Source organism: Numida meleagris, chromosome 1 (genome assembly GCF_002078875.1).
Source record: "Numida meleagris isolate 19003 breed g44 Domestic line chromosome 1, NumMel1.0, whole genome shotgun sequence".
Classification (NCBI taxonomy): Eukaryota; Metazoa; Chordata; class Aves; order Galliformes; family Numididae; genus Numida; species Numida meleagris.
In genome coordinates, this window is record NC_034409.1 from 50,454,058 (window position 1) to 50,480,243 (window position 26,186).

The window sequence follows — 26,186 nt, forward strand, 5'->3', positions numbered from 1 at the left end:
CCAGTTCTCCCATCAGGTTTGACACCGACCCTCTGCAATTTTTACACTTCTTTCACTCTCCCAGTGTTCACTAGGTAGTTAGGTTGCCACTGTTGGTGGTTTATTATTTTTGTCACGAAGCACTTTTCAAAGCATGAACGAGCTTGGCATTGCGAGCTCTTGCCTAGAAACTTGAGAGGGGAGCAGGGCCAGGGCAGCCATTTAGCGACCAAGGCACCGTCCTGCACAGCCATTATTTCCCTGCAGCATTTGACAAGGCTGATGCACTGCAGCCAGACAGGGCCCACAGCAGAAAGCTCACAGGAACATTTAGAAAGCTTCTTCATCTCTGTTGCCACACTGACCTTTCTGATTTGTTCTCTTCCTCCCCATTTCGGGTAGCCCTGGTATTCTGGAAAACACTATGCGAGCCTTTGGCTTCTTCCCTCATTTAATCCACAGGGATTTAGGATACAGGCTGTTGATCAAATTTACAGTAGAACTACTAAAAAATAAAAATCTCCAACTGTGCACCATGCACTCTGCAGTTCTAGGTTCCAAAGCAAGAAGTGATGACACACAGAGGTCTCTTGCTCCCTCAAGAGGCACCGTCATTCCTTTTCCATTTTTCACCTCTTCCACTCTTCCCGTCCTGCCCTTCCCAAAGGTGGCAGTTGCACCCAGGGAGCACAGCACGGCAGCTGATTCCCTGACACATGTGACCTGCACACATCATCTCACATCTGACACCTCCAGCCACAGCTGAGAGCCTGGTCTGCCCTTTTGTGCTTTGGCAGCCTTTGTCCCCACCAGAGGTTTCTGCTCAGAAAGATGCCTTTGGGGCTGGGAACACACAGCTGCAGCAGCTACCCATTCACTCCTCAGCAAGCCTGGGGCTCTTCTGGAGTCTATCTGCTAAGGCTTAAAGTTACAGGCCTGGGGCCAATCTTCTTGCTCACCAAGAAAGCAGAGATGTGATGATGCAAGGTGGCCCGCCTCAAAGAGAGAAGGCCCCTTTAAGTCCTCTACTTCCCATTGCCAGAACCTTCCCCCAAAGGGCCACAAATGAAGTGAGGCAACAGCAGGACGCTCCAGGATCAGTCTGTGTCCTCCTGCTTTATGCTGCTGATAGGAACAGGAAGCTCCGTGGTTTCAAACTCTGCCTCTGAGGGGTCGATGGTTTCTTCTTTCACCTGCACAGCAATGACTAGCAAAGGACAGAAAGAGAGAGAGGGAAATAAATAAAGGGAAAGGCAGTATAGTCTACCTTCTACCTGTCTGGGTCCACGCAAAGGGGAAATTAAGCCTTTATGAGTAACTGGAACTCTTCTGAGGCCCCATCCCCACGCACACCAAGTGTCTCACCCAACCCCCCTCCCCAGCACTGGACAGCTGCACACGGCTACAGGGCTAAGTCATTCATTCCCTTACTCTCATCAGGTGCTGGATCTGGCAAAGCTTTGCTGGAAGCTTTTGCTTCTCGTTTCATCCGTGAGATGGAAGACTTCTTGACCGTCTGCTTGATGTTGCGGGTTTTGGCAGGTAACTTTTTTCCTTAAGAAAGAGATAACAAAGCATAGGAAAAAGTGCACTTCTTTCCCCTGGTAAATCAGCACCCCAGCTCCACTGAGAAGCCACAGGCCAGGGACCAGCGCAACCAACCAGCAAACTACATCATCATTAGCTGCCAACTGGTTACTCAAAAAAAGAAAAGGAGCTACTGAAGAAGAACACTATATTCATCATCTCAAAATATGCTCCTCCGTGTTGTCCTTCATTACAGGCAAGGGACTTCAGCATGTGCTTAAATTTCCAGGATGTAGTCCTGTTGGAGTTCATTAAAGCTTTGCTTACCTGTCTGGCTCTAGTCCTAGGAAATGGGCACGGTGGCTCCAAGGCATGGACAGCGTAGCATTGATATTTTCATTTTTAGCTGACGCATTTATTTAGGTTCAATGTCTTTATACTCTTTAGGCATCCATTCCTCTCCACCCCCCAGGAAAGAACTCCTTGCCTGTCTACGCATGACTTGCCACACCTACTGCAACAATGACAGCAACAAGGACAAGATAGAACAGTGACACAGTCCAGCCTCGCTACTGGCCTCTTCAGCCATCTTAAGGCTTTCTTTCCTTCAGCACAAAGCAGCCAGGGCTGCTTTCTGGCTGCCCTCCAGCTGCGGCCAAGAATCTCCCTCTTACCACGGACATGGTGGGAAAGCAGCACACCTCACGCCTGGAAACAAGTGCCATCTGTACCTCAGCCAACAGAAAAGACTGTGAGACAGAGCCTTCCCACACACACACAGCCCTCTGCACTTGGGTAATGGGGGCGAGTAAGAAGGATGAAGTTGAGTTGTCACACCCAGAGCTGACTGAGAGCAAACACAGCAAGACGAGGCCTCTCTCTCCTGCTCTGACAGATCATAGACAGGGTTCCTCTAACTGGGCCCAGCCTGCGAGCGAGCGGGAGGGCACTAATCAAACATCACTCACTCTTCTTTCCATAGGGTTTCTTCCTCTTCTTGGGCACCTCCTTGGCCTTCACTGGAGTTGTGGGCTCTGCCATAGAGACGAGAGGGAAACGAAAGCCAAGTCCCATAACCAGTAGGTAACTGGGATGAAGTGACATAAGCGAGAAACAAGATATACCCGTCCCCCCGAGTCAGCGCCCTCTTCCCGAGACAACCAGCTGAGGGGAAAGCAAGGCCCTAGTGCAGCTGCTGTCCTGTGCTTCCACGTGAGGGCACAGGGTGGCAGGCTGGGGCAGCACAGGGGAGAGAGGCCTAGTGCAGGTTGGGCAGGGACAGAAAAAAAAAAAAAAGAGATCTGTAGCTTGGGCGCAGAAGGAAATAATCTGCAGCGGCGAGGCAATGGCCTCCCTGTGACAAGGAAAGGAACAAACTCTTGAGAGGGATACTCTTACCTTTCACAGAGCCAGAGAATTGATGACATAAGGGAGCAACGGCCGAGGTGCCCCTGCTACCTGGCTGAGGCTGTAGTGTGCTTAGTAAGAGGGAGCTGTGCAGGGACAGGACCACCTGAACTCTACCCAACTTCAGCAGGAGCAGATCTCCATTGGTGTGCAGGTGGGGATGCCGAGGGGAACCTGAGCCAACCTCAAACCTCAGGGTGTTTTCTCCTCACCACAGACTCCTTCCTCTGCCAGCCGCTAGGCTGTGCGGCTGCAGAGAAGGACTTGTGGGAGCCAGCACAGCCCAAGCTGTCAAATCCCTCCTCTATACAAGGCCCAAAACAAGGAGCTGCTCACAGAGAAGGAGGGTGGACACCTTTGCTTTTAGCATCAGAAACTACTGTCAAGCCTTCACTCACCTGGAACAACAGGTGGCTGCAGCTGGTAACCTGTCAGCTCGCACCACCCCACAGGATAGATGTCCGGAGACTCACAGTCCACCCACTGGTCATACTCGCTGTCCCAGCCATCAAAATGGATGCTGAGGAGCCGGTGCACTACGCGCTTCACTGTGGCCACGCATATGAGCCGGGGTTCCATCAGGTCCACTGCTTCCACCTTCATGCCTGCCTTGAAGCCGTGGTTTGGGCAGTCCTGAGTGCATAAAAAAAAAAATAAAGGAAAACCCAAGGCAATTGCATCCAGTCCAAACCCAGATCTGGACAGCAGCTCCCTACAACAGCCACAGGCTTGCCTCCAGCAAGCAGAAAGAAAAAGTCCTCTCTCAAGCCTGAACACTGGCAGAAATAGCTGAGAGAGGCTGAAAGATCTCCCTCCCTTCCTGGAGACTTCAGAAGCCATCTGGATGTAGGCCTAGGTACCCTGCTCTAGGTGTCCCTGCTCAAGCAGATTGGACTAGATGGACACAGAGGTCCCTTCCAGCCTCAACCGCTCTATAACAGACAGAACTCTCATGCTCTTTCTTGCTGACTACAAACAGATCTCTTCTCCTAGGCAGCACTCACTGTGTTGAAGAGCCGCGCTGGAACAGATCTTGATTTTGTCATCTCCAGGTAACTTTCCCAGTTGAAGGTCTTTGCATCTTGCCCTGCAGGAGGAAGAAGAGGTCAGAGGGAACAACGCAGTCACTGGTCAGACCAGCTGAGAGAAAAGGCAGAATGGGCAGGAAGGAAGCATGTACAGCTGCATTTTGGACATACATTTAGAGCACAGATTCCATGGCAGTCCAGCACCTCCCTCCAGTGGGCAAACAGGGAAAAGATGCAACACTGAACACTCATGTCAGTCATATATCAGACCACAGAGATAGGTGAGAAGAAACAATCAAGAAGTGGTTTGATTGTATGTTGAAAACAAACCACTAAAAGCAATCTTTACCCCACCAACAGCAACATCAAAGGAAGACAGAACAGCACTACACAAAGTGCTGCAACACAAATTCAGAGCAGGCCTTTTTGGGTATGGCCAAGTGAGGCAATAAAATCCACTCCTAGAGGGACTGCATACCAGACTCGATTTATTTGTGCAAGAAGAGGTGACTCCTGCCATTTGTAGTGGTCCGAGTCACAGAGCAATAGCTCTAGTTATCCCTTCCCAGTGTTGTTATCCCTCAAACCTCTGACTGTTCACATGGGGGATTGTACACCTGTCCCCCTGCTCCTCCAGGAGCTAAACTAACTAATGTTAGTTAATGCCCTCTAGAGACATGACTTCATTTCATGAAGTACCAAGACGCGGTACTGAATTGGAGCAAAAATGCACTGGTTCTTCCCCCCCAACCAGCTCTATCTCTTCAAAAAACAGGATGGTTGGAACCTCCAGGTTTTGATTCATCTCAATCTGCCGCTACTCAGAAAAGCTCAGTCCAGTAGATCCTGTGTGCAGGTTTGTGCCACAGGCCAGAGGCCAAATCTCACCTTTTGGAGGGGTCAGATCAATGTTGTTCTTCTGACAGAAGTTGACGGGGAAGATGGCGTGTGAAGAAGCATGATAGCAGAACCAGTCAGAGCCATCATCAGATGTGGCTCCATCAATGCTTATCATGAGATATCCATCCAGGAGCACCTAAGATAGGAGTGAAAGGCAACAGTGCTCTAAAGTCTCTCCCTTCAAAGGCTCCAGCAGCACCCACAGCTAAATCACTGTTGCCACTAGATAGTAAAATGCAATGTTATATGCTCCAGGATGCACAGTAGCATCTCCTGATATGTTAGCAAGTGTAACCTAATCCTCAGAGCAGCAATTGCTGCAGACTGCAACTGACATAAACAGTTTCAGGGCTCAGCCATAAAGGGTCAGGAGCTCTGCTCTCCCCCAAAACCAGAACCTACTGGCAGCCCAGAGCCCCCTCTACACCAGACACACTGCAAGTTTGTTACTAGGCTGAAGGGAAGGTGCTACCTCCAGACCTGCTGCTACCTACAGTAGTTTGACTTGTTTCATGATGTCCATTGCTGCTAATTAGCACTGACCAAACGTTGTAGGCACAACTGCCCCCAGCCTCTTGGTATTTTGAAGAGCTGGCCAAAGGGAATGTTTTCCAGACAAACAGCTTTTTTGGAATCCCCCTGCCAAACCCCAAGTATTAAAGCCTTCTGCTTGGGGTGCTATGACAGCAGTTAGCTTCTTGAGGGAGCAGGGAAAGCCCAAGTAAATCCTATGCTTCAGGAGATGCAGAGCAGCCCCCTGAGGCAGAGCAATTTACTTTCCAATACCAGCACAGGAGGAGAGCCTGCTATCACCTCATCAGGAGAGATGGTCAGAGATGCATTTATCCTCAACGTCCCAAACCTATGAATGCTGCCTATAAAAAGATACATGCCGCTACCCTTCATCAGTTCTCTTTCCTCAAGATAGCACTACAGATGACTCTCCTTACTGGAGAGAGGATCTTCTCTACTGCATGCTCAAGTGTGAAGGCTGTTGCCAGTCACACACAGTGCACAGTTAGCTCGCAGACCAAACATGCTCATTTTGCTGTCCATGTAGGTGTGGATGGACAGTGACTGATCTCATCAGCCTCTCAGACCTCTGAGCTAATGCCCCAATCCCCTCCACATACCAGCTGCCAACCTTTCTCTTGACAGCTCCACTTTACAGCTCTCTCCCCGGCAAAATCCTACCCAATCCTATCCATTTGCAAAGGCCTGAGGAAAGGCTGGGATGTCTCAGATAAAGCCAGAAGACCTCCTCTTCCCCACCCAAAACTTACCTTGCAAACAGTGGCCACACAAATGTTGCCCAGATTCAGAGGGTCGATGGCCTCCAGTTTCATGCCTTCCTCAAACCATCCACCTTCAGCATACACAGCACGAACCTACGGGAGACCCCAGCGTATCACATACCGTCAGAAGCGTGGGACAGTCCCATCCTGACACCAGATGCCCCAAGTGCAAACTGCATTAGAGCTTCTTTACTCAGCTCAGCCCGAGAAAGGAGGGGAAATAAAGAAGAAAAATACAATATAAAGAGGCAGACGGCACAACACTATTCTTGTGCCAGCAAGTTCCTGCCAAGACTCTCACCAGACCGAGCACTTGGCTACTACTCGGCACCAAAGTCTCCTTCTGATCTTAAGCCCCACCAGTACGATCCAGCTACTTATTCCTACTCAAAACTCCAAGCACTTGCTCACTGTTCAGTTGAGCTCCTCGATCTGATGTCATCTTTTAGTTTTCCTGTCTTCTTCTTCTGACTTTCCCCTGTCTTGACACCCCAAATACTCTACTGTCCTATAGCTGTAACAAATGAACCGCCCTTCACCACCCACACAGCAACATATACTCAAGGAGGTGGTATCATTGCTTCCCGTGCTGTGGCCAAGGCAGAAAGTGACACCTGTCCTACCTTCTTAAACAGATAGGGGACAGCATCACAGTAAATCTTCCGGAAGGTGAGGTGGTTTGCCATGTCACTGCGCTTCTCTTCTGTGAGGAACGGGAAAAAAACAAACAAACAAACAAACAAACAAAAAAAGAGAAGTGAGAAACCTGCAGCAAACGCAGCAAGAAAACATCCTGGCTGTCAGTTATCTGTTGAGAATTCAGCAGCTAAACGAGATCCAGATTAGATGAATAAGAACAACAGGTCTGTCCCTCTACATCTTCCTATAACAGGTTGTGATACAGGGCTCACAACAAAAACAAACACCTGATCTTTCAGCACACTGGGACTGTGTTCAGAGTAGAGCTAGGCAGCACACAGCAAACCAGGACATGCATGTGGGGGCCTGATCCCTACCTGTCTTCTTCATGTTGTGGCCCACTCTCCGTGACCAGCCCACAGGATGGATGAGGGGGCTCCACATGTGGCACCAGAAGTCATCATCGCTGTCACCATCTTCATAGAGGAGTCTCAGTCGACCCCCGATGACAGTGTCCACCACTGCCATGCGTGTCTGGGACACGTGGTTCTTATCCACCACCTCTACTCGCATGCCCTGCCGGAATGGGTACTTCATGCTCTCTGCCATCTGGCAACAACAAGAAGAGGTGAGGTGATCACACACAGTGCATTCCTTCCCCAAAGACTTCAGAGGAACAGCTTTCCCCTCCAAACACACTCTGGTCAGCTCCTCGTACTGCTCAAAGCTGACTGGGAGACACCTCTGGGAAGTGCTGCATGGGAGTGAATTCATCAGAGACGCAGGGAGCTGCCAGCCCCACAACATGACAGCATGGCTGGGCACATACACCTTAAATCTCCCTTGGACCCGTGGCTTTACAATAGGTATCCCAGACCAGGAGCTTAGCTTAGCCAGCATCTTGTGTGAATATTTTGGAAGGTGAGAAAAATATCACTTCTCCGTTCAGCAGGAACTGAATGGGGCGTTGTGTGCCTTTTTCAGCCATAAAAGAGGCCACAAAGGTTTCAAGGCTGGAAACAGTCAGGGAGGTGTGGTTTCCCAAAGAGTAACACTTCCCAAAGGGTAGACTTCAAAAGAGGTCAGGTCCTTGTTTTCGCTTTCTTACTGTGATCAGAGGTTGAGCAACATGATGAACCACCTGCCAACTCCACCTCCAGCACTGGAGGTGCACTACAGACAGACCCGATGAGTCACTGGCTGCCTTCCGATTGATTTTTGAAGACCTGCAGTTTGTTGATAACAGCCTATCTGTACTCACCTGCAAATACCCAAAGGCACTTACAGAACACCTGACATTCTGGCACTGGAGATCCCAGAATGCTGTAGAACTACTAAGAGCACTCTAAACAGACTCTGACACCTCAACCAGCCTACAGCTGAATGCAGAACTTTGAAGGGAAGGTCACCGTCCTACCCACTTCTGCTCATCAGGTGGGAGTAAAATGCTGGGAGGAAAAACATGCTGACAACATCTGTCTGCCGCCAGCACCTTCCATGGCATGAGCTTTCAGCTGTGGCCCAGGAACAAGCAGCAAAAAACATCTCAGCTTCTTGAGAAGCAACAAAGGAAACACCAACTTCCTCAAGGTCTCACCTTGATGTGGAAATCCACTGGGATGGTCCTGGCTCCCACCAACTTTTTCATGAGGTAGCTTCTCCAGTCAGTGTACTTGGCATGGATAGCTAGACACGCAGAGGGAAAAAGCATATCTTTATGACCAAAGGACTGTACTACACCTTTCCTCTTCACTGAGGACGGTTCATCTGCATTAGTAGGCTTTCTTCACACTCCAGCACTCTCCCTGCTCTCAGGCAGACTCCACTCTGCAGCTTACCCTCACCATGGGCTGTGAGGGATCACCGTAACAAAAGGGACTGTGCCAAGCAGACATCTAGCTCCACTCCTCTAGACGTGGAAGTGGTATTACAGGACACGTGTGAGTCATGCCAAACAAATCCGTTTGCCAGAATTGTGCTGAAGTAGCATCCTTCTCCTAACTGCTAGCTGAGCAAGAACTGGAGCCAGCGTGTTGCTCAGAAAAAGCATCCAAGACGATCCCCCAAAAGCTAGATCTAGTTACTGTGAAGGTCAGAATGGCTACATTCATTAGACTCTGTCCACAGCTGTGACACAGCAGCTCTGCACCCAGCACCTTCTGGGTCAGCCACAGGGAGATGCAGAGCAAACAGCCCCAACTGTCACAGCAGAGCACAAGTGGAGCTGTGGGTGGGAGTGTCCATCCCACTGTACCACGCATAAGCCAAGGCTTCTCCAAGCCAATGTGCTGGCCTCTCTTGTCCCACACTCACTTTGTGGTGGCACCAGGATTTTGCTGTTGATGGCACACCAGCCGATAGGATGAATATCCACTGTGCCTAAATTGCACCAGAAGTCATGGCCATCATCATCCTCAAAGCCCTCGTATCGCAGAAGGGCCCTGTACCCTGTCAGGATAGAGCAGACAACCAGAGAAAGGCGTCAGAAACCAAGATTTTCTCTTCCCCCTCTTGGGTACAACAGGTTTATTCCCCACAACAAGCAATTCAGAGCTCTGCACAGCTTATCAGAGCTTCTCCAACCATTATGGGGGTGGAACAGTACTTGCAAAGAGCCCAGCACCCAGAAAAGGAATCAGATGCTGTTCTCCCACCTCTATGTCATGGTATTTCCTGTTCCAAAATCCCTCAGCAATTGCTGAGCTCCAAAGAGCTGATACTGTGCACGATCAGCTATGCTCTACTCCCTCAAGTTTCCCCCAGAAGTCAGCTGTGCCTGGCTGCTTGGAGCTGCATTGGAGGCATACCTACAGTCTGGATGACGGATGCAATCCAGTACACTCGGCTGGGGAGCACGGCATCGCTGTTCAGCACCTCCACTTTCATACCTTTCACCACGTCATCCCACTGATCGAAGAGTGGCACCTAAAGAATTGAGGGAGCCACAAGGGGAAAGGAACATTGGCAGTCTGAGCACTTCCACCTTACACAAAAGATTTGCTTGCTTTACCCCTCTTGTATCTGCCAACAGCAACCAAACTGTGACAAACATTTCATTGGGGTGTTTACAGAGGATCCCAAGAGGTAGAAATTAAGTATTTCATTGCTGGCTGTTCTATAATCCCAAATTGCAAGGGGTGCCCTGAAAATAACACCTCCTATTTCATTATGTTGGCCCACAATGTCAGAGGCAGACAGCGATACAGCAGTACAGGTTGAACCTTCCTGCCAACATTCTACTACACTCTTGCTGTGTGACAGAGGGCAGCAGAGGGGCAGTCTGACAGAATAGTGTCTGACGTGGAAGTGCAAGTGAAACAAAGGTGTGTCACTGAATTCCTCCATGTGGAAAAAACGGCACCCACTGACATTCATCGATGTTTGCTGAACATTGATAAAGACCAAACAGTGGATGTGAGCACAGTGAGGTGGTGGGTGCTGCATTTCAGCAATGGAGACAGCAACGTGAAAGGCAAGCCACGTTCCAGACAGCCATGCACTGCTGCCACACCACAAGATGAATGTCTCGATCAGCTCATCCATGCAATTCAGCTAATGGTGGTGACTACGCTGAAAAAATAGTGTGAGAATTTGCTCTATCAAATACTGTTCTTGTGCTCTTTGTATCTGCTGCAGTTTCCACTGAACTAAGTAGGAGGCATTACTTTCAGAGTGACCTTTATAGTTGCTGCCATTCTTCTATAATATCAAAATCCCTAATCATCAATCAAACTGCCATTATCTGCCTGCTCTATACTCAAAAAAAACCCCAATTTTGTTAATAAATTGAACAAAAAGTTAAAAAAAAAAAAAACCACACAGAACAAATGATTTTAACAGAGAGAAGATATGGCTGCTGCTGTCCTCCCATTTCTCTGCCTTGGCTCGTTGACCCACAAGGCTTGCCAGTCACTGTCAGAGGAAGCAGACCTGCTGGAGGAGCAGCTACTGTTCCTCCTTGCGCATCACTGTGCACGGTACTCAGCTGCAGAATCCACAGAGGCAGCTGGGAACTGTTTGCCATCCAACCCAGTCAGAACCACTCCAGTAATGACCCATCACTGCTGGCAGTGTTCCTCCCAAGTCTGTCTTTGCTTCTGCCCTTGAAATTAAAGGTTCCTTCCATGGGATTCCCATTTTTAGCTGTGAGAAACCCCAGCTCCCTTTCTCACAGCAGTGCTCAAGACACTGCTCCCCAGGTCTCCCTCCACTCATCACAGGAGAGCCCTGTGCATACAACATGAACCATGCACGCCATGAGGCACAGCAAAGAACTCACATGTTTAAAGCAGCTGACTGGAGCTGCCTTGAAGCCATGTTCCTGCAGGTACTTTCCCCAGTCAAAGCCCAGGACAAGTGCTAGAGCAGACAAGAGAAGAAAGTCAGGGGAAGAGGTTTATCTAAAGGCACATAGTACTCAGTTACCTCCAGACTACAACATGCATCCCCACGGGGGCAGAGCACTCTGTCCCAGCGAGCAGGGACTCTGTATACGAGCGCATTTTCCCAGATGGAGAGCTAGATCCCACAAGTGGTATTACTTGCTCTTGAGAAATGAAGTCGGGGGGGTACCTCTGGGACCCCAGCATCTCTGGAGAAATCAGAGTGAAGCACAGGGCTACTAATCTCACGGTCATCCCTCCTAAAGATGTACCTCCTCATGACTTGCCTACTCACCGTCCTGGCCGGTCAGCGTCCCATCTGCCAGCTGCCCTGTGCCCTGTGAATGGAGGAAGGCCCCGATCTTGGCAGACCAAGCTGCCTTGTGCAGGACTTTAGCTTTCTTTGTTGGTGGCTTCCCCTAGAAAAGAAGGAACCTGAGTGGAATAGGATGGGAGAGAAGCCTGCAACTAGCTAGCAGGAGACGCACATCTCTCCTGGGATGATTTTCAGGTTACTCTTAGTGCTCTCAGGCACTAGAAGATACAACAAAGAAAATATCACTATGCCCTTCTCCAGCCTCTAGGAAACACCACCTCTCAGCTGGTATGCTTTCTCCAGGGGCTTCAAGCAGAAATAAGAAACCACTGGTAATAGCAGGCTGAGATCTCACTAGACAGCAAAAATCCATCCCTGTACACCTGGGCATTCTGCTCCATCCCCAGGGAAGGAGGACGGGTTTTGACTCACCTGCAGTCTGGCCAGGATGCTGGCCTTCTTGGAGTTCGAGGAGTAACTTCTGGAGCAGGAGACACTGCAGAAACGTTTAGTCTTGGAGAAGAAAGCTTCCCTGGTTCCCACAATCCCACACATCTCACACACAGCTGAGAGGAAGAGCACAGAGATGCGAGCAGTTAGCAGGGTCAATGCCTTACAAGTGACATATCTAAGCCCAGGTAATCCCCACTACACATAGCAGCTCCCCGACATAATCCCCAACACGCAGTCTCAGTCCAGTTCTGCTCCCAGACCATGCTCAGGATTAAGTCACACTCCCTTTGGCTTCCTCCAGCCCTCATTCTTCCCATCATGCACAGGAGAATGGGCAGTACCTGGCTCAGAGCCGCTGTCCTCTGTGATCCGGCCTGTGGGTGGCTGGTGCACAGGGGAGAGTGGAAGGTCTCCGACTTCCCGGTCTGCCACCTCATCATCACTAGACTCTTCCAGGCAGGAGCTGCTGTCGCTGCCCGCGCTGCTGTTGTAGCTCCGGAAGCTGTCATAGCCCCCAAAAATGTCCAAGTCTTCCTCTTCCTCTTCCTCCTCCTCGCCTTCCTCCTCTGCCCGCTCTAAAGATGAAGTTTTGTTGCAAATGGAAGACACCACCTAAGAAAAGAACCAGACTGCTTTAAAACAGACATTTTATGCCAAACGTCACAAGCTTGCCCTCACTGCCGGGAGGCCTTCTGGACAAGGGAGAAGCCTTGGACTGTGCAAGAAATCCATTTAACAATCCCAAATTCAGGAGTCTGAAGACCTAGCATGGAAGCTACTCCTCCTGCAACAAGTTCCTTTAGAGGAATTTTTCATGCTGTACACTGCTTCCCAAGAGCAAAAAAACACAGCCACACAGCTGCAGCGACATAAAGTTTGAGGAACATGGAATGAATGCAGGGAACTTCACAGGCACGCTGACAAAGGCCTGCCTCCTCCCAGGCACTGTCTCTTCCAACAGCTGCACAGCAGTGCAGACACCACTGTTAAAGTCACAGTGAGCTTCCCACAGAGTACCAAGCTGCACACTCTGGCCACCAAAGCTCACAAAACTAGTGCAGACTAAATGTCAGCTAGACAAACTTTCTCCAGAGTTGAGGTTATGTCCTTTGGAAACTACATAAACCAGAGCTGACCTGAGCTCAGAAGCTGTATCAACAGGACAAATTTTATTAAGAACCTTTCCCTACAACCAGATGTCTCTACATCTGAACATCTTCACAACCTCTTCACATTATTGCATCCAGCCAGGGACAGGTCCTGCACTGTTACAGTGAGAGAACAGAGACAGGAACTGAAGGAGCTGAAGCCCAGTAACCGTTTCCCAGACTAGAAAAGCCTTGAGCTAAGAATAAGGGCAGAATAAACTGAGAAACAGTGTCAGCAATTCACTAAAGAGCAGCAAGAAGTCAGCATCAGCACAGGGAGCAATGCAAGGTGAGGCAGTAGGAGCTATTCATCCAAGTGGGCAGTAATGAAAGATCAGCAGCAAGTCCATCACCTGTCAGTGATGAATGCCCTTCGATCCCTGGTTCCTGGATACTTCTGTAGCGACACAAACGGGAAGATGAGGCTTCCCTCACTGCTGTCTCCCCACGTGCTCCCTGCTTTCACAGGAAACAAACACAAACCACCTGGGTCTCTCCCTGAAGACAGAGCTGGCCCCCTGCAAGCCCACATCCCCAAAAGACATTCCTGATGTTTAGAAGTGCTGAACTCCCTCAAAAAAAGCACCTTCACCTCCTTCTCAGCCCTTTCTGCAGACGCATTTTCCTTCAGCTCGCAGGAAGCAAATAACTTCGGACAGCTGCTCTGCAACTAAAGGGGACTTAAAGCTGGGACGCGTTACCGAGCTGGGACACCCGCAGTCCCCCCTCTCCCCCACCCCCATCTCCCCCAGGCCCCGCTGGAGCCACATCGGGCGCACACAGCCCGGGCCGCGCGCCTCCCGCAAGGCACAGCGCGGCCTAAGTCCGCCAGCCTATGCTCTGGGGCTTTGCACAGCACCCCACGGCTGCAGAAGCAGGAGGGCTCTCGCAGTCCCGTCCCGGCCCTACCGCCACTCACCTCCCCCTGCTGTTGTTGCTGCTCCTGCTCCATGGCTCCCAAAACGCTAGCCCGCCTCACGCGCGTGGAACACGTCCCCCTCGCAGCTGCGCATCTGATTGGCCGCAGCCGGAAAAAAAGAAGCCAATCAACGAAAAGCTTGTTGCCGCTGCTCTCCTCGCGGGTCACGCCGGGAGGCGTAGTTCGATTTCCGCAAGGAGGAGGGGGAGGGCGGCCATGGCGCCTCGCCGCAGCCACACCCCACTGCCTTCCGAAGAGCAGCTGTTTCCTCAACCTCAGTGTGCAATCATTTCATGTAGGAATTGGATGGGGCTGGCTCTCTGGTCCAGGAGCTTCATACTTATTTTTTAATCAGAATGTATTAAGAACCATCCGTTCTAATTTAGCTTCATTAAATCTAATTTCATGTTTCTTGAACACAAATCCTTCATCTCTTTTCATATCGTGGAAAGATGACCATAAAGGCAGATGGTGGAAGCCTACTGTCAATGTGTGGTGCTGCCAGCACTGTCTCAGCAACATGGCATCTCTGTAAAGCCAGCTGCTTTCTTCAGGGATGTAACAGTACTGACAATGTCAAGAAGCCCAAACCCAAAACTTAAATTAGATTTCACTTTTTCTACCTCCTTCTCTACTGCTGCTCTGGGCCTCTGTTTTGAAATCATCTGAAGCAAAAGTTTTACAAAAGATGATTATAAAATCTGTGGTTGGATCCAAAGCACTAAATGAATCCACAATGCAAGGTGAGGGATTACTTCTGCAGGGCTGAGGCCAGAGTGCTTTCTCAAAGCTGGACACAGGCACTCAGCTCAAAGCTGTGCCTGTGTGACAAGCTTTTTTTTTTCCTTCAGCACCTGGTCTGCCCTTAGGCACCACAACTTGCTTCAGGAGTACTGCACGTTGGCTCTTTGCACTTGCCACTGGCACCATCTTTTCACCCATGCTCTGGGGTGGAGAGCCCATGCTCCAGGTCCTCAGGCTTCATGAATTCTCCCCCTTTTAGTTCTCCACCCTTTGCCATTTCAAAGAATTCAGGAGACTCGTCACAGCCCATTGGACTAGAACTCTCAGAACCAAGAAGTGGCAGCCATTTTAGTTGCAGGATCAGCTTCCATGTTCTTGAGTGCAGTGGGAAATGGTACATGGCTTCAGTAATGATTTTTCCCATCACTTACTATGCAGCTTTTACAGGAAAAGAATAAACATTGTAGATTTCTGTCATCAGGGCTGGGGAAGATAGATAGCCATTTGGGAAAATAAATGAATAAATAAAGAATGGACTTGTAAACAAGCAAATAGAAAAAAAACCAACAAAGAAACGTGTGCCCCTAAATATTTGGCAGACTAATTTTACAAATGTACATGTGAAATGAAAAGAGGGAAATGGTCACCAGCATACTAAACTGATGGTACAAGTTTGCCGTGCACCAAGCAGTAACCCAGATGTTCTTACATGCAACATCCCTGGCTGGGGCTGTCCCATGTTGGGTCCTTAATTCATGGGAGCCTGTGGCATCATGTATCACTTCTGCAGCTTGATTCTTCTCATTTCCTCCAACTTCTTCTGAATCCTATAGATCCTCTGTTCTAGCAAGTCATAAAACTCTTCCTGTTGGGGAGGAATACAGGAGAATTCAGGAGGCTCCTCACAATCCATTAGGCTAGAACTCCCAGGACCAAGAAGTGGCAGGCATTTTAGTTGCAGGAGACAAGAGGAAAGATGTTGAAAAAAAAAAAATAAGGCAATACGTTACATTGCCAGCAGTATCCAGGCTGTATTATAAGAGGGGTGGCCAGTAGGGAGAGGGAGGGAATTGCCCCCTCTACTCTGCCCTTGTGAGGCTCCATCTGGAGTACTGTGTCCAAGCCTGGGGCCCCCAGTACAGGAAGGACACAGAACTGTTGGAGTGGGTCCAGAGGAGGCCACAAAGATGCTCAGAGGGCTGGCGCACCTCTGCTATGAAGATAGATTAGGGCAAGTTGGACTTGTTTAGCTTGGAGAAGAGAAGGCCCTGGGGAGACCTCATTGCGGCCTTCCAGTACTTGAAGGGAGCTTACAGGTAGGAGGAGGACTGACTTTTTAGATGGTCTGTTAGTGATAGGACATGGGAGAATGGCTTTAAACTAAAAAAAAAAAAAGGGAGATTTAGGTTAGATGTTTGGAAGAAAGTTTTTACTCAGAGGGTGGTGAGGTGCTGGCACAGGCTGCCCAGAGAAGCTGTGGGTGCCCCATCCCTGGAGGTTCAAGGCCAGGTTGGATGGGGCCCTGGGCAGCCTGAGCTGGCGGGTGGCAGCCCTGCCCATGGCAGAGGGTGGGACTAGATGATCTTTAGAGTCCCCTCCAACCTAAGCTATCCCATAGTCAGGGCTTGGAAAACATCCTTCTACATGCACATTCCAGCCTGCAAGGGGAAAAAGGGAAGCTTTCTCTTGGCAGGGGCTGCCAGGGAGGTTGGAGGACAAAACCAAATGCCTGCTTTGCAGACACAACTGAGAGGAGTGACAAAGCAAAAGGCTGTGCTGCCATCCAGAGAGACCTGGACAGGCTGGATAAATGCGCTGACAGGAACCTTGTGTGGGTCAACAAGGGGAAGTGCAGAATCTGCACCTTGGTAGGAACAACCCCGGGCACCACTTCATGCTGGAGGCATGCTACTTTGAGCATGGAAGTGGACAAGACGACCTCCAGAGGTGCCTGCCCACTCCAGCCATGCTCTGATTCTCTACTAATGAGTAGTTGTGTTGAATGGGTGATCTGTGATGCTAGGAAAAGGGAAACAGCATAGACACATACAGATGCAAGGTGATGCTGCAATCCCCAAGCTATAAGCAGTTCAGCAGCGGCTAAATCATTGGAGTAACTGGGAGCTGGGTAAAAACAGTTTTAGATGTAACAAGTGTGCAACATATGTAAATCACTCCATAAACAGCAAATTTGTATGTATCGTGGAATAGCAAACCTGGAGAGAGCAGTATACAGAGTGTTTGTTTTTTTTACAAACTATTGATCCAATAACTGAAGGAGAAATGATGAACACTATATTCCTTTCCCAGCAAGTGTGGTGTAAATTTGCCCCACCTGCAACTTCAGTCACTGACTGTAGGACTGAAAGAAGCGGAACACCGTTGAAAGAGGTGGGCACTACAAAGTCTGTGTAGACTTCATTCTAACCTGACAATGAATGTTTGAATCAGTAAAACTTTTCAACTTTAATTGGCAGTTAGCTCTTAACCTTGTGTATAAGGTAAGCTCCTTTGCTGGACCAAGTGGTTAGCAGGTAAGTGGGAAGAGAAACAATCTTCTGCTAACCTGAAGCCCTACCACTTCCCCAGTCAGCTGCTGTGTCTGCTTAACTGGTGGGTTCTGGTTCTCCGCTAAGGAAAGCAGAGGGCATAGAGAAATGGAACCCCATGCAAATCCAAGACCACTGGTCATCAACAGCACTTCAATAAAACACTTGAACCTGGCTCAGAAACAACCTTTACAAAAAGACAGAGCAGCTGTGCTGTCACAAAAAACATCTCGTAGGATGTTTCAGTAAGTCACTGTGTAGGCATTTGAAGTTGAAAGCTCTGTAGCTCTTTGAGTCAAAGCTGCTCTGCAAGATCATGAGAGTTCCTCACTTCAGCAAGGGCCAGATACTGCCATCCAGGCTGGGACAATTCAAGCCAGAATTTGTGCTAATGTAGCAAACAGCTTTCAGTCGGGCCTTTAAGCTGGGACATACAAACAGCGTAACACAGGCCAGAAGCTGGGGACACTTTATACTTTGCTAACACCTCTGTGGTCAATAGGATTTTTATTTGTACTACAGCCTGGGAAGCCCCAGGGCTGAAAGTAAAACTAGGCTTTGTTTGGGTGGAAGGAAAGAGGAAAGGTTGCCTCGGTTGAAATGGAGAACAGACCTAAGCCGTTCCACCCTGCTGCCCTGGTATTCACCAAGGGGCTTTTTGTTTGCCACTCTCCTTCTGCGGATCAACAGCAGTTGCTGCGCAGGGCATGGGATTGGTGCAGAGCTGCCTGCAGCACTTAGGGCTGCTCAGAATGAGGACTGCCTGAGGGAGAATGCCAAAGCGCAGGGCTGCATTCCGTAAGCCTTCCAGGGACCTTCCACCATCTTACTGAAGGCATCTTGCCATCAAATGCACCTTTCTATTCACAGTTTACACTCCTGTATAAGATCAAGCATCCTACTTGTGCTTATATCGCCATATTGAGCATTTTATTCCAAGTTTCTAACAGCCATGAACATCTGTCCATTTGCAATAGACCATGGCTTTTGTTTGGCACTTGACCGAGATTCCCGTGCAGTCACGCTCCCCTCTTCGTCCTCTTCCACCAGCCATTTCCCAAAGGCAGCTTGCTCATGTTGTTACCTTGGGCTTCGTGGACACAGGGATGATCCCAGCACACCTGCCGTGCTCTGACCACATCCAGATCTTCAGGTGCACAACACATGGATACAAGATATTCCCTGCACACTCAGGGGCTAGGGCTGTACTTTGGGAAGCCCTCCCTGCCTACCCAGCACGTGTGGCACTCAGGCAGTGCCCAGCACACCAGGTTTGATGCCACAGGAATGATGGTGTGAGCACGCAGTTACAGGCAGTGCAACGGGCTTCGCTAAGCACGCACTCCCTAGCTGAAGCATTTCTGTTCAGGAAATCCCCCCAAATAGGCGTAGGCGCTTGAATAAGAGGCAGCTGCCTGCAGACGTGGCTGCCAGGTGAGAGCAAGAGCACTTCAGCCTCTCCACAGTGAGTGGCCATGCTCGGCCTAGGCCCGGCCCAGGCCCGGCCCACTGCCGGGTGCAACGCAGCATTCACGGGGCAACCATCAGCTACCGCAGCGCGGCCTCTATGGAATATCCATGCAAGGTTACCTCAGGCTCACACCTCGGTGCCAAAAGCTGTACAATGTATTCCAAGTGAAATAGGATCTTTTTAATATCACATATCCAAACAATAGTTCTCATTTCAAAATGCAAAATAGGTCTTTTGAGCGTCGGCCGCTCCCAGCCTGGCCGAGCAGGGTGCGGTAGGGCCGAGCGGCACGACTGCTGAGGTCAGACCTCGTTTCTTTGGTAAAATACATGCCATGAACAAACGCGAATGCGGAGTTGTACCAAAAGCGTCCATTGATAAGACTAATCGTTACTCCACGTCCCTTATCATAGATTTGCATTTTCAAACAGTCATGTACATTAAATAGCTCTCCAGCTTCTACACGGCGAACATCGGAAGCGGCGCCTCTTCTGCCACCCCACCGTCTTCGGGACAAGCAACACATGTGGGAGCGCGGGGAATCAGTAAAAACAGGCTGTCTGTCTCACACAGTTTATTTAACAATAGGTAATAAGAAATCAATTTTTAACAGTCTATACAGTGATCGAAAGTTCGTATTTATAAGTAATCAACTTTAATTGCATGATTTACAACATTTGAGGGTTTTTTGCTTTCTATTTTCAAGTTTTACAGAAAGTGGAAGAGGGTGGGAAAAGGGCAGGGGAGAGAGAAAGCAAGCATAAAGAAGAAACCCCAGGGACTTTTTCTCAGGTTAAAATCATCCCGGCGGAATTGTTTCTTACCCTCTTTTTTATTTTTTATTTTTCCTTTGTTAGATGTAAAAATAACAAAAAAAAAATTCTTTCAAGAAAACAGAAACCACAATATATATACTACATCCATTTGGCAGCTGCCCCTGTGTATTTGCAAAAATGTCGTCTTCTCTCTACATGTACAAATTTTAATACTTGAAGTTTTTTATTTTTAAGCTCAGACTCTTGTATAGAAAATTCTTGGAGGACAAAAGTAGACTTCAGGAGGGGACTGAGTTATTTAATATTTTTACATTTTTTTTTTTTTCAAAGAATTGACATTTCCAACCAAAGAGGAAAAGATCGGTATTTACTTTTATATATATATATTTATATATGTAATGTATTCTTAAAGCAACATTAACCCCTTTTGTCCTCCGGCTTTAGGAAAAGTTTCTCCTCTGGTGGTTTTTTGTTGTTGTTTTTTCATTGTTGTTGTTGTTTTTTTTTTTTCTTTTTGCAGTGACATGAAGAAAAACCAGAATAGGGAAAATGTTTACCATCTGCCTCAGTAAATAATAACTATCAATATTACATATTTTCATTAATTTAAAAAAAAATAAAACCTATTGGAGGCATGAGTAGGGCGTCCCTTGGCGAACAGCCAGAAGATCACCCTTTTCCCCTGACCTCCCCAACGCACACGAGGAAAAAAAAAAAAAAAAAACCAAGAAAAAGGACTGGTTATGATTCCAGCCATAACAAAAATATATTCTTTGTACTCTACTGTCCCTCAGGTTCGTTGTTGGTTTGAAAACCACAAACTACTGCTGCAGAGTTCGGATGTGTCCAGGGAAAAATGTTGTTTTAGCTAAGAAAGATTCAAAAAAATTCGTCTTCAGTACAAAAAGTCTTGAGAAAATAAGTTTTTTCTTTTTTTTTCTTTTTTTTGCTCCCAAAATGCTACAATGTGTCTAGTGTATGTCTAGTGTACTCTGTGAAAGATTTGAATTCAAGTCTGAGTTCTCAGAGCTGAGCCCCAGTTCCGTGGCGCTTGTACCATGGAGGCCTGCCATACCAGGATTGCTAGCAAGCTGGGAAAGCATTGCACTCTGGTCCGGGCTGGCAAAGTGCCCTTGATCCATGGGGTTAGCCTGGGCAGCTACCAGTCCTGGATGTGGGGAGCTGGTCTGCGGGGAGACGTGGTGCGGAGAAGGCTGAGGCTGCATCCGGGGCGATGGGCTGGAATGGGGGGGCTGGGACTGGGGCCGTGGTGAGGGTACAGGCTGCGGAGAGCGCACTTGATTGGTGAGCGACGAAGGGAGCTGCTGGCCCTGTAGGTGAGGGGACTGGGCCTGGTTGGGCAGCATGTGCTGCTGGGGGCTCATAGGATTGGGCTGAGCCGGGGACCCCATCTGCTGCTGGAGCAGCCTCTGCTGGAAAGCCTGCTGCAAACTGGCTCCCGTCTCTGCACTCATCGCCTGGGGAAGCTGGCTTATCTGTCCCATGTTTCCTTGCTGCATCTGCTGCATGTGATGCTGCATCCGTTGCTGCTGTTGCTGCTGCTGCTGTGGATACCCAACGCCCTGGGGCTGCTGGAACTGGTTGTGGTTGGCCATCCCCGGCCCCAGCGCCGGTCCCACTCCTTGCTGCTGCTGCTGGCGCTGCTGCTCCATTATCTGGTGCCGCCGCATCAGGAGGTCTCGGAACTGAGGAGCCATCCCCGAGTGATTCATATTCATCTGCTGTGCCTGAGGATTCATCCCAGCCATGGCTTGCTGCGGCTGCTGCGGCGGCTGCTGCTGCTGCGGCATGCTGGGCCTCTGCACCCCCGCCTGCATGGGGTTCATGTTCTGCATGGCTGCGTTGGGGTGCACCCCTCCCTGTTGCCCTTGCATGGCCTGCTGCGGCTGGAGCCCCGGCTGGCCCTGGGGCATGCCAGGCTGACCGGGCATCCCCTGGGGGTTCTGGGACCCAGCATACTTGGCGGCCCGCTGCTTGATGAAAGCAGCCAGCAGCTGAGGATTGGAGTGAAGGATGTTAAGCACCTGCTGCTGCTGCATGGGTGAGCTGGGAGACCTGAGTGTCCGCAGTAGGTTCTGTAAGGCCGCCTGGGGCAGGGGTGGCTGTTTTGGCTGAGCAGTGCCAGGTACCTGACCCATCCCTGGCTGAGGTGCCATATTCATCGGCTGACCTGGCTGGGCTACTGACATCATGGATGGCCTCTGCATCCCCGGCTGCAGCTGAGCTTGGGGCAAGCCACCCTGCACCCACGGCGGCTGCTGCTGGATCCCCGCCGGCCCCATGCCTTGATCTATGTGACCACCAGGACCCCTGGCTATCTGTGGAGGATTCATTCCCATGGGCGGCATCTGGGGCATCTGGTGCTGAATCGGCCTTTGGAAAATCTGAACCTGCGCCATCTGTCGTTGGGTCTCCGCTGCCCTCTGGATCTGCATGGCCATTTCCACCGCCGCCGGAGGAGGACCCTGAACGGGTGGCTGAGGCGGCTGGGGTGGAGTTGGAGGAGTCACCTGGCCGCCCGCCTTGCCCTGGGACACAGCGCTGGGGGGCTGAGTTCTCGGTATGCTGTAGGGCGGCATGCTGTTGGGAGGCGCGGGCTGAGGCTGCGAGGCAGGCTGGGGTGGAGGCTGAGGCTGGGGAGTTTGCGGCGTCGTGGGTTGCTGGCCTGTCGGAGTTGTCGGGGTGGCCGGCGTCGGTGAGGGCAACCCCTGCTGCTGGCCCACCACACCGGTCCGCTGCATGCTTGCCATCCTCCTTCGGAGCATCTGAGCCTGTTGCAGGCGGTGCTGAAGCTGCTGTTGACGGAGCTTGTGTTTGATGTTGAGGCAGAAGGGCACTGGGCACTTGTTCTCCTGGCAGTGCTTCGCATGGTAGCAGCAAAGAGCAATGAGCTGCTTGCAGATGGGACACCCTCCGTTGGTTTTGCGTTTGCAGCCTTTGGTGTGTTGGACAACCCGTTTCATCTTCTGGCAGGATGGCAGCGAGCAGTTGGCGTTACGGCACTGGCAGGCGTGGACCAGGGACTGGATGCAGCGCTGGATGCTCAGGCGGCGGGAGTCACCCGGGCTCTGGGTGGTTGCAGTCTGCTGGTTGTTGCTCTCATCATCTAGACCAAGGCCTAATTTCTCCATCTTATGGTCATGATTTTTAGTGTTATAGCAGGTGATGCACAGGTCATAATCCTGGAAAGACAATGAAGAGCGAGTTATCAGTGTTCCTGTAACTCCGTACAATAAGCAAATTATGTCATGCCACCTCAGAACGTTACTCCCAGATTGTTCCAGGCAAATTGTTGCTTGGGGGAAAAATTCAGTCTTTTAGGCTACGTTGAGGTAGCAGAGAGGAATAAATTGAAAACGTAGCCAGGGAAAGCATGTGGGTGTGTCTGAAATTTATACAAATACATGTATCTTAAATAACAAGTTTGGTCTGAGTTAATAAGTCACATGTGATTCAGCCAGGCTGACAAAACCCTCTCTTTCCTGATTTAAAAAAGGAGAAGAGAGGCAAGGAACAAACGGCTGTCATGTGCTGCTTCTTCAAAAGAAGGGGTACCTCTCCTGCCACTCTTAGCCAATTTTCAAAGAAGGAAGAACAAAAGCTGGGTTGTCAGGTGAGTTAAACCCAAAAGTGTGCTGACAGAGGAACAGAACAGCATTTACAGTCTGTGAAAGTAACAGCAAGAATTTGGGCTCAATTTCTTCAAAAAGATCCAAGTCCTCGGGATTCATTAATCCATAAGAAATGTAGAATTTGTTTCCCATTACATACTGCAAAACGAGAACATAAAAATTTAACTGCAACTTTTCAGAACTGAATCCAAGGCAATCACCGACTTCCAGCAGGCTAAAAAATTAAGTTACAAGCCAGATTCAAGGTTCTTCCAGCTTCTGGGAACAGACCACTGGGCTTGGTCTTCAAACACTGGTATTGCAAACAGTTCTCAGAGCAAGTATGCTGTCTGCTACTACAGAGTGACAACAGAACAGTCACCCAAGTACAGGAATCTGTTTTATGGCACAGCAAAACCTCTGTATCAGAAAATTGATGGAGAGCCCTGTATACAGAAACACTGCAGCACCACAGTTTGGAAGAAGAAAGAACGCGTTGCTCTTCAGAAAAAAAATCAACCAATTACAGCCCAAGTGATCACTAGAGTTTCCAACTGCTTAAGCAGCAGCACCTTAAACAAACTACAGGAAACGCAATTCTGCTACTTCAGTTCTCCACAGTTTGAAAGTAGGAGACAAAGATTTCACTGAGTAGCCAACTAGCAGTACTGTCTGATAGGAAAAAACATCCTTTTCTCAACTGCCAGAAGGTGGGCTGTACAGATCTATTTTGTAAGTTAACATTGAGAAATTAGTTGAAAAGCACTCTGGGCACAGAGATACAAGGACGCAAGTAGGGAAAACTTCACCAAGCGTACCTCACACACAGTGCAGTGCCATCTGGTCTCCACATGATGCTTGCACTCATTGCAGGTGTAAACAAAGCGGTCTTGGCTCTGCGTATGCAGCTCCACCAGCATGCACATGGTTGACCACTGAGCCCTTCGTAGTGAGGAGAACTCCAGGTGCTTGTCTCTAGCAAGGGTTAGGAAAGCATCACGCCCATCCATAAGGTCGCATGGAATGAGTGGGTCAGGCTCAACAATGGGGGGAAGGGAGTTGGCTGCAGGGCCAGCAATGAGACGGATGACAAAGAAAACCTGAGAATTGAAGTTCAAATAATTAATGCCAGCACTTACCAAGACTTTTTGTTCAAACTACATGACACAGAGCGTACAATTCCAGGCCCAGCTAACACTTGAATGATGTACTGCTACAGTAGTGTGTTTTCAAGGATTGGCAAATTTCAAATTTCTGAGTGCACTGCAGGTTGGTTTACCTTCTTCACAGCAAAGAATGCTCTCACTTACTGGTACCTTTCTCTAGCATGCCACCCAACTCCCCAGGGTGCAAGCCTGTATGATTTACAGCCCACAGTCCCGTTGGAAGGACCAAGGTGGGTTTTTTTTTTTTTTTTAAACACCTGTCTACTTCAGTACAGTATTTCTCATTCCATCAATTCTTACCTCTTTGTGTTTCTCCATAGTGGCATACAGCTTTTGGGAGAGGTCATTGGACACATTCGGCATGCCAGGCTTCTTCTTATTGCCACGACTCAAACTGCTCTTGTTCTTACTTGTCTTCTTATTGTTCTTCTTTTTGGCATTTTTGCTGTCTCCCTTGCTCACCTAATAATTTTAAAGGCATTTTATGTCAGGTATATACATTGCACCACGTCAGCACTTAATTACTTTCACACCTTCTCTAATAGCAGGACTAACTACACTTCATAGGAATTTACTCCAAAGACACTTACGAGGGTCCCCTGAAAGTTTAATTTAATTCAATTGGAATTACTCTAGAAGATAACAAGATCAGCAATGCATGGTTCCAGGGACACTGAAAGCATAAATGCTCAGGAATTATAAGGGATAAAGAACACTAAATGATATTTACTGAAACCCGTTTGTCTGTGAAAGTTGAACACTGAAGAATCTCCTGGATAATTACAAATGTGTTCAGCAAATGGCTCTTAACGCAATTCAAAATTGAAAATAACTGAAAAGCACAGTTGATACTGCACTAACCAGAGGTAAGACAGACTTACTCTACCTAGACTTAGTTTGTTACAGCCCTTTGGCCAACAGTTGTTTTTTAAAACAGATTGTATTAAACTGATTTTTAACATAAAGCTTTTCTTCCCAGACCAAAAAGCCTTAGTAATGTAATTTTTAGTATGAGGATATGATAGGAAGGTGCAGCAGTTAAAACAACATAAAAACTTGAAACAATGTTTTTCTAAGCAGTTAGTTAATGTTAGTTAATGCAAATTTGGCATCAAGTTGCCTAACTCCCAGATGGCTCTTAAACTTTGTTTATTCAAAAGCCTTTTAGGAGATGTTGCAAGGACAGAAAAGGAGAACTACAAATTCTAGTTGTTTCATTAACTTTTTTGATGCAGAAATCTTTTAGAAGACAATTCTAAACCAAAACAAAATTCTAATATCTAATACGATGAGGAAGCAGCAGTGTTCAGAGCTAACTAGTAAGTACTACTTTGTGGACAAGACTCCTAAGTTCACTCTAGATTCACCACCTATTCCATAAAAGCTCAGAAAACCAAGGACAAATTCTGCATCTGTTCGTTTTCACATTTGCTTGTGAAGAGCCCTAACTCTTTTTGTTCCTTGTGGAATGCGAAAGCACATTTGTTGCATGCTCTCCAAAAAAAAAAAAAGGCACAAACAAGACACTGGCAAGAAATTGCTGAAGTTTGAGTAGCCCTACAACAATTCAGCCTCATTTTGTGCTTCAGATCCTCAATGCCTGAAAGCTTTCTACTGAAAAAAAACCAAAACCCTACGCTGAGTAAATTACTAAATCAGAGTTGTCTTTCTTCAGCGTTCTGCTAAGATCATTATTGTAACATCTAGGCTGGTAAGAACAGAGCCACTGTTCAAAAGTGAAAGCTTAAGGAAAAAGTTTCCTAGCCAGGCCAAGGTTGCAGCATGAACATTGATAACAGTTGAATTTCAGCAACAAAATATTCAACTAGCCGCTGTTTCATTTTTAAAAAAATTG

The 26,186-nt window shown here is 48.7% G+C and overlaps 2 protein-coding genes across 4 annotated transcripts in view; both read right to left on the reverse strand.

Annotated features, from left to right (window-relative positions):
- Window positions 79-14,115, reverse strand: L3MBTL2 (L3MBTL2, polycomb repressive complex 1 subunit). Of its 3 annotated transcripts, none has more exons than XM_021384396.1 (17): window positions 13,994-14,115; window positions 12,268-12,538; window positions 11,906-12,039; window positions 11,453-11,576; window positions 11,055-11,134; window positions 9,583-9,700; window positions 9,089-9,223; window positions 8,373-8,461; window positions 7,153-7,384; window positions 6,760-6,839; window positions 6,125-6,229; window positions 4,830-4,977; window positions 3,918-4,000; window positions 3,312-3,546; window positions 2,475-2,540; window positions 1,411-1,533; window positions 79-1,186 (listed from the first exon to the last, which is right to left on the reverse strand). In XM_021384396.1, the coding sequence occupies exons 1-17, from the start codon at window positions 14,024-14,026 to the stop codon at window positions 1,077-1,079; spliced, it is 2,166 nt and encodes a 721-aa protein (XP_021240071.1). In that variant the 5' UTR covers window positions 14,027-14,115; the 3' UTR covers window positions 79-1,076. The 3 variants fall into 3 exon arrangements, with proteins under 3 accessions (XP_021240071.1, XP_021240053.1, XP_021240063.1); XM_021384378.1 differs by having other exon boundaries at window positions 6,760-6,836; window positions 13,994-14,100; XM_021384388.1 differs by lacking the exon at window positions 2,475-2,540 and having other exon boundaries at window positions 13,994-14,100.
- EP300 (E1A binding protein p300) overlaps window positions 19,315-26,186 on the reverse strand; it is a 57,947-nt gene continuing 51,075 nt past the window's right edge. The window contains exons 29-31 of the mRNA XM_021384431.1: window positions 24,632-24,793; window positions 23,984-24,265; window positions 19,315-22,736 (exon numbers count right to left, since the gene is read on the reverse strand). Coding sequence (XP_021240106.1) covers window positions 20,505-22,736; window positions 23,984-24,265; window positions 24,632-24,793 — 2,676 coding nt within the window. The 3' untranslated portion in view covers window positions 19,315-20,504. The remainder of the gene's footprint in view (window positions 22,737-23,983; window positions 24,266-24,631; window positions 24,794-26,186) is intronic.